The sequence below is a fragment of the Camellia sinensis genome, chromosome 1 (assembly GCF_055761805.1).
Source record: "Camellia sinensis isolate YWXY chromosome 1, ASM5576180v1, whole genome shotgun sequence".
NCBI classification, from domain to species: domain Eukaryota; kingdom Viridiplantae; phylum Streptophyta; class Magnoliopsida; order Ericales; family Theaceae; genus Camellia; species Camellia sinensis.
In genome coordinates, this window is record NC_138961.1 from 43,810,305 (window position 1) to 43,820,198 (window position 9,894).

General features: G+C 45.7%; 1 protein-coding gene across 1 annotated transcript; it reads left to right on the forward strand.

The window, feature by feature from the left end:
* Nucleotides 1-8,276: 8,276 nt before the first annotated feature.
* LOC145789662 (uncharacterized) lies at nucleotides 8,277-9,296 on the forward strand. Its single transcript, XM_082866845.1, has 3 exons — nucleotides 8,277-8,395; nucleotides 8,489-8,587; nucleotides 8,875-9,296. The coding sequence occupies exons 2-3, from the start codon at nucleotides 8,534-8,536 to the stop codon at nucleotides 9,175-9,177; spliced, it is 357 nt and encodes a 118-aa protein (XP_082722971.1). The 5' UTR covers nucleotides 8,277-8,395; nucleotides 8,489-8,533; the 3' UTR covers nucleotides 9,178-9,296.
* The last annotated feature ends 598 nt before the right edge of the window (nucleotides 9,297-9,894 follow it).

Genomic DNA, 9,894 nt, shown 5'->3' on the forward strand with positions numbered 1-9,894 from the left:
ACTTAGACAATCCAACCTTCACCCACAGGCATTCAAGCAGTTATATCACATAAGCAGGTAGCCTCATGGTAATCATGCTATCATGGCAACACTCACACGCATGCAAGAATGCTAAAGCATAAATGCTTACATCGTACTCCGTGCCAAAACAAAAAACTCGTTAGCAATCAATGCATGATCCAAGTCCATGTTTAAATGTCTAATGCAACGCATATGGAATGTCACTAGAGTAGGCTCGGCTATTCTATGAATGACATGTGAAAATGCACAAGTAGCATGTATTCAAGTTAGATTTGAATGACATGTGAAAATGCACAGTCGATCGGCAAAAAGTTCCTGCAGAATCTGTTTGACAGCAGCAGAGGACAGAGCTTTGCATGGCAATGCAATTCAAACAATGTATGCACCAACCATATCCTTTATCATGTTTATGACTCAAAGGGACATGGTCTTTGGTTCTCGGACCATCAATTGTGCATTTCAATACGTGATGACCCAAGAGACCAAGTTATGCATGTTGATTTCAAATGTAATGCAATGCACATAGTCAAACCAAGGGGCTTCTATCTCTATCATGACTCACTTCAAGAGGTGAGGCAATGCATGCATAATGCAATGCAACCTAGGCATGCGAGTTAAGGATGTAACATGGCAATGTAATGCATTTATGCAAGTATGCAAGCAAACATGCAAGGTAAGCATGCAAACAAGCAAAGGATGGACTTAAACATGATTAGGCAATTCTCAAACAAGCCTAAATCAGTGGCCAAGGTGCTCAAAAATGAAGGACTAATAGGCACACAAACATGCATGCAAATGATCTCCAACACTTCAAGCATTAAAGGGCAATTCTCGAGCACACTCAAGAGGATGCAAACATGGACATATAGCATGCAAATTAAGCTCTGAAAATCATGCTATAGGAGGTGCCAAACCAACTAAACAAAGCAAGCATATCATGCAACAATGGCCCAAGTGCTTGAGGCAAGGCAAGGAGACTTAAACCATGGCCAAGCCAACCAAGCCCCACAAGGCCAAGAAGACTTAAAACATGTTCAAGGGAGACCTAAACAATTCTAAGGGAACACCTAGATGGCATCCAAGTATCCTAAAAATAGAAGCATGCAAAAGAGACCAAACATGGAGCATTCAACACAAGCTTTTAAAGCATCAAAGAAGCATCAAGAGGCAAGCATGAAAGCATGTTATGAGGACTGAAATAGCATGGCAAGGGGTCCCAAACCACTGAAAATGATGCAAGTAATGCATACCACACAATCACACACTTAAAGCCAACAAGCCAAAATGCAAAGGGGCTATACAATGCATGCTAATGTCAACCCAAACAACTAAGGACAGACCTTAATCATGGCAAAATAAGCATGAAAGCTTCACAAAGCCAAGCCTAAATCATGCTAGAACAATGGTTTACAACCTAAGGCATGTTAAGGCAACAAAATGGCATTACAAGGCATGTATGCTAAGCAAGCATGGTATACCAAAACCAATGAAAAATAGAGGCATATTATGACATAATAAGCACAAAAATCAGCTAAGGCATGGTCAACATGAACCTAAACATGGGGCTCCCTCAAGAGGCCAAAAATGGTCCTTTTCAAGGACAACAAGGAGAGAGGGTGGCTCTCTCCTTCTTGGGACCTCAAGGCACCATCCTCACCTCTGAAATCCCTCAAGATTTCAATGGTGAGGAGGCCCAAACACCAAGGTCTCGGAGCTCACCCAAAATGACACAAAATGGGGCCTTACAAGGCTTAAGAGGGGTCAAACAACCCCAAAGCCTAAAACACTCTTAACAAACTATTTAGAGGGCCTAAAAATAGAACTTTTTATGTTATATACTAAACACAAAAATAGTTGTAAGGTAGGCAAAAATACAATGCAAGAAAGGGGTAAAAAGGAGCAAGCTTCTTACCCTTGAAGACCCTCTTCAACAATGGAGCTCCAGGAGCTTCTTTAGGTTGAAACCAGCTTCAAAACCTCCAAAATAACCCTTAAGAGGCCTCAGCTCCAAGGAAAGGTGTAATGGTGGGTGTTTGTGTGCAAAAGTAGGACGAAACACATACTAAACTAACAAGAGAGGGAAATATAGAGATGGAATAGATACAAATTCCTAACCCTAATATCAAAGCTCTCTAAAAATGTTGTCTAACCCTAAATCCAAGAGAGGAGACTCTCTCTTATAGAGCTCTCTCTTGTAAAGCTTGTCAAATAAGCTTGTCAAGAGAGAGATCCCTCCATACAAGTGTATGGAGGGGAGAAAAGGTGGGTGACAGCTATCACAACTGGCACAAAATATCTACCAAAAGTAGATGAACAGTGATCGACCATTCAAAATTGCCATTTTGGCAAAATAAATGGCCGACCGGCAACAAAGAGTGCCGACCGGCAATATACATTGCCGATGGCATAAAATCACTGGCCGGTGGCCTCAAGCCATGGCCCGTGATGTGTGGGGATGCCTCACAAGGCATTCCCTGCCCCTCCAAGGTAAAATATAAGTGTTTGGTGCAAAACCAGACACAACACGGTCGAGTCAAGGGATCCTGAGGCAAGGCGCGCAACCGAGACCTCCGGGAACTCAAGACGAACACAAACAAGGGTAATCACCAAGTGTTCCAATGGTGACGTCCAAGTCTTGAGGACGGTCAAAAATGGGGTGTCTACAGTTGCCCCTCTTTGACAGAACTCGAAAGTCATAACAATGACGGGAGTGAATGTCAAAGCCCAGAGACGACCCATTTTTGACAAGGCCGAAGACTTAGACAAACATGCAAGACAAACAAGATATGCGCCCGAAGGCAGGGGCAAAATGCAAGACAATGCACAAAGTCAAACATAACTTATCATCATGCAAAGAAAGCTGTAAAGAAACATAACATGCGACAGTTTTAAACTAGCATACCCCAAACTACACTACAATGCAGAAAGGATGTAAGAGAATTATGCAATTCTCGATACGTCTCACTCGGAAGATACAATACCTGTCCGATTCGTCTGGTTGCACCAGCCGCAAATGAACCGTACATACAATATCATGCCTGCTAAGAAAACAACTTAACAGGTACGATGTTGTTAGCAACATGCATGACAATGCAAAAATGAATGCAAAATGATATGCAATATATACAAAACAATGTATAAACAATGCAACCGAAAATGCAATGTAATTGAAACAATGCAAGCTGTATGCAAAGCAATTGAATCATGATCCAATCATGAGCGGTTCAAAACCACACCTATGTCAAATAGATTGATGGAGGTAACAAGTCCGTCTACCATAGAACGGTCAACAGAACTATGAGTAATGTAGACGGACACAAGAACAAGTATTGGGGGGGGATGACAAAGGTGGGGAAACGACCCGCTGGGGAAAGGACTACGATCCTAATGCTGGATGCAACAATTACACTACAATGTAATATATAATGAAAATGCCGGGGAAATGGCAACGAATATGGCACGCGGGCCAAACCAAATCTTGCCTAGGCAAATCATGTATGCATACAAGCCGTGTCTAACATAGAACGGTTTACTGAACTATGTTTCGACGTGAAAAGTATGGGCACATACCAGACCAAGCTCAATCATGGAAAGGCGCGAGCCATAGATGGAAGGTGATGCAATGAATGCATGCAAATTACAATGCAATATACACTATATTACAATGATGCATGACAATGCAACTATTTACGATGGGGCATGACAATGCAACTATTTACGATGATGCATGACAATGCAATTATATTTTTTGTTTTGTTTTTGTTTTTGAAATGCAAATGCATGATGATGCATGATTTCGAAGTGCGCGACAACGCGTGGCTTTTAAGATGCACGTGAACTTGAATATGCGAAGACGCAAGTCGCTTGAAATACATGCATAATGCAACTTATCAGAAGTCATTCGGGCACGACAAACACCGAAGGACTTGCACCTTCAGAGGATTTAGGGTCTCCTAGACCGTGTATATTGCATAACAATGCAAAACAATGCAAGTGAACTTGAAATGCGCAACAACGTGTTGCTTAAGACATGCATGACAATGCAAGCAAACTGTGCACATCAATGCGCCAAAGGTCTTGCACCTTCCAAGGATTTAAGGTCTCCTAGACCGTCGAAATTCTCGATATGTCTCACTCGGAGTATACCATACCTGTCCGGTTCGTCAGATTGCACGAGCCTTAAATGAACCGTACATACAATATCGTGCCTGCAAAGAAAACAAACTTAACAGGTACAATGTGATTAACAACATGCACATTAATGTACTTGAAAATGCGTGACAACGCAAAGCAAGTGGGAAGCATAACAATGCTGTGAAGGCACAAACATGTAAGTGGAGCATGCGGTCTACGCAGGCAACGAAATTGATCATAAGCATGCGGTCTACGCAAGCAATAAAATTGAACATAAGCATGCGGTCTACGCAAGCAAAATAAAATTGGTTTCAAGCGTGCGGTCTATGCAAGCAAAATATGCGGTCTACGCAAGCAAAATATGCGGTCTACGCAAGTAAAACACGCGGTCGACGCAAGGAAAACATGCGGTCCACGCAAGGAAAACATTGTGGTCTACGCAAGTATTGAATTTGAACACAAGAATGCGGTCCACGCAAGCAGAACATGCGGTCTACGCAAGTAATGAAATTGAACATAAGAATGTGGTCTACGCAAGCAGAACATGCGGTCTACGCAAGCAATGAAATTCATTATAAACATGCGGTCTACGTAAGGAAAACACGCGGTCTACGCAAGCAAAAACATGCGGTCTACGCAAGTAATGGAATTGATTATAAACATGCGGTCTACGCAAGCAAAACATGCGGTCTACGCAAGTAGTGTGATTAATTATAAACATGCAGTCTACGCAAGTAATGAAATTGATTGCAAACATGCGGTCTACGCAAGCAAAACATGCGGTCTACGCAAGCAATGAATTTGATTGCAAACATGCGGTCTACGCAAGCAAAACATGCGGTCTACGCAAGTTATGAAATTGATTACAAACATGTGGTCTACGCAAGCAAAACATGCGGTCTACGCAAGATATGGAATTGATTATAAACATGCGGTCTACGCAAGCAAAACATACGGTCTACGCAAGTAATGAAATTGATTACAAACATGCGGTCTACGCAAGCAAAACATGCGGTCTACGCAAGATATGGAATTGATTATAAACATGCGGTCTACGCAAGCAAAACATGCGGTCTACGCAAGTAATGAAATTGATTACAAACATGCGGTCTACGCAAGCAAAACATGCGGTCTACGCAAGATAGCGTGATTGAATGCATGCAAAATGCAATGAGATGCGCAAAACCGCGTGATGCGTTTAGATAACGCGAGTGCACAAGACAGTGCGATTGATTTGAAATGCACAAGATAGTGCAATTGACATGTGATGCGCATGGGGCAACTTTTGAGTTTTGTAAAAGCCAAAAGTATACAAAAAGGACACACCTTGCACGAATTCGAGTGCCACGCACAGAAGACACGATCCAAGGTCAAAACAGAGGCCGGTTGAGCATCGGAGGCTCCAAAACCACTGTAGGAGATCACCGGATGTCCACCGGCCATCAAAATGCATCACCGGCCATCCATCGGCCATCATACAATTTCCATCAGCACAATATTTTGCCGACCGGCAAAGAGTGTGGCCGACCGGCAAAAAGTCCCTATATCGGGGCAGTTCAGTCATTTCGCTACGGGTCTTTTAAAATAGGGCTTCTAGCCCTATTTTCTTCACTTTCCGTTGCTCGAAATCTCCTCCTCTCTCTCTCTAAGATATTTTCCGAGCCTTATTTCCTCGTTTTCCTTGGTTTTTGGCTCCGTTTCGTCGTTCGATTCGCATTCACCCTTGCGTTTCGAACGTTTTGAACCGATTGAAATTTCATTTCGGTGTTGTTTTTTCGATTTCTGCCACTCGGGGCTTGTTTCCCTCGATTTTTTCTCGATATATGTGCCTTTTTCGCACTTTGGCTTTTTCGGCCCTCTCGGGGTTGACTTTTTTGTTGACTCTTCACATTCTCGCCCGATTTTTCGTCTTCCGGCCATTTTCACATTCTCTTCGAGATGGCGAACGATCTTCCACATGGAGGGACCCCTCCAGAGCTCGAGATGGATCCCGAGGCCGACCCCTTGCCACTTCATATCCGGCCGTTCGATCCGGAGACCTACAGGCCTGCGGTTCATGTGATGCTCCCCGATGGACTACGCCAGTTCCGGAGCTTAGAGAGGAGCGTGGCACCCGAGCTTCTCCTGCGTGAGCCTACCTCCCATCTGTCCTTCGGCGCTTCTGAGGTAACATTCTTTCTTTTGTTTTATTATTTCCTACAATGTAGAACATAACTGCCATTAGTTGATCCTGTTCTCTAACTGCTTAGGTCGGATGCACCGACACACTGTACAGTGTAGTTGATTGCAAACAAACTTACAACCGATATCTGTTTGAAACTTACACGTGCAGACACACTGCACTGACCCTGAATTACCCAAACACACGGCGCACACTGTATTTCACTGCATACACACTGGTACCCGATATCTGCTTGAGTCTGAAAACATGCACACATGCTGTATATCTGTATGCTTCTAAAAACTGCATTTTGAATATTGCCTCACAATTGTTGTTTTTGATTACAGGGGGATTCCCATACCATCCGCGGGTATGGGAATGTCATTGCTCGAGACTGGTATATAGAGCTGCCAGACGCGGTTCATCATATTGTCGACGAGGCCGGTTTCGGCATCTTCTATAGGGGGCTCTCCCGGTTTACGACCTGTAGGCCCTTGCTCGCCGCTTTAGTGGAGAGGTGGTGGGATACCACCAACTCCATCCACTTCTCCGCTGCGGGGGACATGACGATGACCCCTTACGATTTCTCGATGTTCACCAGCATCAGGGTAGGGGGTGATCCGATCCCCTTCGACACCGATATGGATGAGTGGGACGCCGCCCAGCTGTACCTGCTCGGCACTCAGCCTCCCCTCGCTCGAGCAGGGTTTGTCAGGTACTCTTGATTTGAGAGCCATTTTCGGATCCAGCCAGCCTTGGCGGAGGAGGCACAGATGACCCCGGAGGACGTGGATCGGTATGCGCGGGGCTTCATCATGTTCCTGCTCGGGACTACCCTTTTCGCCGACCGGGCGAACACCGTGCCTCTGTGTCTGTTGAGCGCACTGGTGGATGTTAGGCGGATCCGCCGTTATGATTGGGGTGGTGCAGGATTGGCCACATTGTATGGTTACATGAGCTCTTCTTCCCGCCTCAGCGGACAGCTTCTCGGCGGCTACTGGCGAGCTTGGGAGGTACATCTTCTTCCCTTTTTACATTTCTGCTTCACGTTTTCTGTATTCTGTACACTGCACACACCACGGTCTGCCTCTCACTGACTATATACTGCACACGCAGCACACATATACTCTTCTTTACTTTGACTGTATACTGCACACACTGTATACTCTGTACAATACACTGCATAACACACGGCTCTGTCATTTCTGCTTTATTCTGTATTTTGCTTTACCTGATAGTCATACTTATATCTGTTCTGCAGTTGTGGGTGTATGCCTACTTTCCCAGGCTTGCCCCAGTACCTGATGCGGAGACCCCACTCGGCGTCCCCTTTTCTTATCGCTTTGATGTGCGATGCGTGCAGAGACCACGGGAGTCTTTTATTTTCTTCCGCCGCTACTTCGACACTATCACCGCCGCAGAGGTATGCTCAACTCTAGAATTTGCTTAGGCTTCGCTTAGCACTGTATGTTTTCAATAACAGATAGATAACAAACTTCATATTATTTTCAGATCACCTGGCAGCCCTGGGCTCCGTTGCCGGCCGTGGTGAGGGATCACTATGAGGGCGCAGGGAAGACTGCCTGTTGTCGGATTCTGTTGGAGGGCCCGGTCTGTCGGGCTTGGTACCTGGGCGAGTGCTTCTTGCGTCAGACTCTCGGTTTACCGGAGCAGATAGTGCCGGGTCCACCTCCTGCCCACATAAGAGATACTGAGAGGTTCACCGCCTAGGAGATGGTCGATTACATGATCGGCTGGGACACGGGGGACTTCAAGGGCGAGGGCGATTTCAGAGAGTACATCCAGACCAACATTATGCGGCCTCTGAGCAGTGGTTGTCGAGCTGAGAGGGAGAGGCCAGCGGCACCGGCAGCTGGAGCGGGAGCGGGGGCTGGAGCAGGAGCGTCAAGGAGGGCTCGAGTCCGCGGCAGGGGTGGAGTTCAGAGAGGGCGGGGGAGCAGCTCGCCTGCTCTGCCCACTTTACTGACATACAGAGGGCAGGATGGGGCGACCTACCAGATCCCCTTTGCTCCTCCCCCGGCTGATCATGAGTTAGCCGGTATCCCCGACTTGCCTCCGGTATGTATTACTTCATTTTGCATCTTGCATTGGCATTTCATTTCAGTTTATTTGATATTCCGCGGAATACTGATATATCTTGTACTTTTGCAGGCGTCCTCCGAGTACACCCGGCAGTCCGTGGAGTTGAATGCCTCTATGATGGGGATGCTACAGCGGACCTTCGACCTCCTGGCCCTCTATAGTATTCTGGTATGTCCTTCTGACGACGGTCTCAAACCATTCGTAAGCTGATTCACGTAATCTGATGCACGACACAACACCTGACACACTGATCTCACAGCATCTGATACACTGCACACACTGCATTTATACACTGCACTCTGCACTAATAAACTGCTCACGGCATTCATACACTGTACTCATACACCTCATTTTGCACTGATAAACTGCTCACGGCATTCACACACTGTACACTGCATTCTGCACTGATAAACTGCTCGCAGTATTCTGATGTATTTGCCTTTTGTGGTTTTCAGCCTCCCTTCCAGATTCCTCCGGTGGGTGGTGCTCCGGCTGGGCCCCCTATTCCTGCTCGAGAAGGTCGTGGAAACACTGTACGTCCCCGTACCAGGGCGGGGCGTGTTCATGTCGGGAGTAGCTCTCGGGCGCTGACCTCTGATGATGACGATGATGAGTCCGAGGCAGAGGCAGAGGTCGGGTCATCTGAGGAGGCTGGAGACGACTCAGACTCAGGCTCAGATGGCGATGCTGATGACGATGTCCCTGGACCTTCGTCCAGGAAGAGGGTGAGGACAGATCCCCGGGCCCGAGACTACTGACGACGATCCAGATTGCTGCTTTTCTTCTTTTTTGTACTTTTTTTTTTCTTTTTCTTTGCTGGTAGTTAGATTACCCTGTACTGCCGCAGGCAGATTTTTGTTTTCAAAGCTATGTACTTGAAAAGGATAATGAAATGAACAATCTTTTTGTTTAAAAAGTGTTACATTTACATATCTCATGTATTGCATCGCATCACATCATGTTATACCTCAATGTGAATGGAATTGATCTGTTGTCTGAAAAATCGAGCATTTGTACTGTAATGATCAGATAACCAAATGGCCTCATAGCAAAACAGCCCAGGCAACACACTGCTCAAACTGAACGCATAGCCCATATTCTGTTGGGGATTAGTCTGCATACAGCCCCTAACACCACACTCGGTTTATTCTGTACACAGCAAATCCTGAACAAACGGCCCAATCTGACAAGACGGAACACAAAGATAGAACCAGTTGAAGTTGAAGCACGCTCAGATGCCCCAAATTTTTTTTCTTCTTCTTTGGCTTCGCACAGATGTAGAGAATGGCACAACACTCTGAGCATAAACGATTTTCGAAATAAAAAAGGATTTTCAACCGGGGTATCGAGCCTACAACTGAACACGGTGGGAAGGACTCAAACAAAAGGGTACACGACCTAAACACAACGAGACACGCTCAGAAAAGATCGAAAACAAAAGTTGAGGTGAACAAAACGAAAGACACGACATGCAG

Bases quoted from the DNA above. Each gene is read 5' to 3' on its own strand.
- LOC145789662 (XM_082866845.1), top strand. From the start codon at position 8,534: ATGATGGGGATGCTACAGCGGACCTTCGACCTCCTGGCCCTCTATAGT. The intron at 8,588-8,874 runs GTATGTCCTTCT...TGTGGTTTTCAG, and splicing joins TGGCCCTCTATAGTATTCTG to CCTCCCTTCCAGATTCCTCC.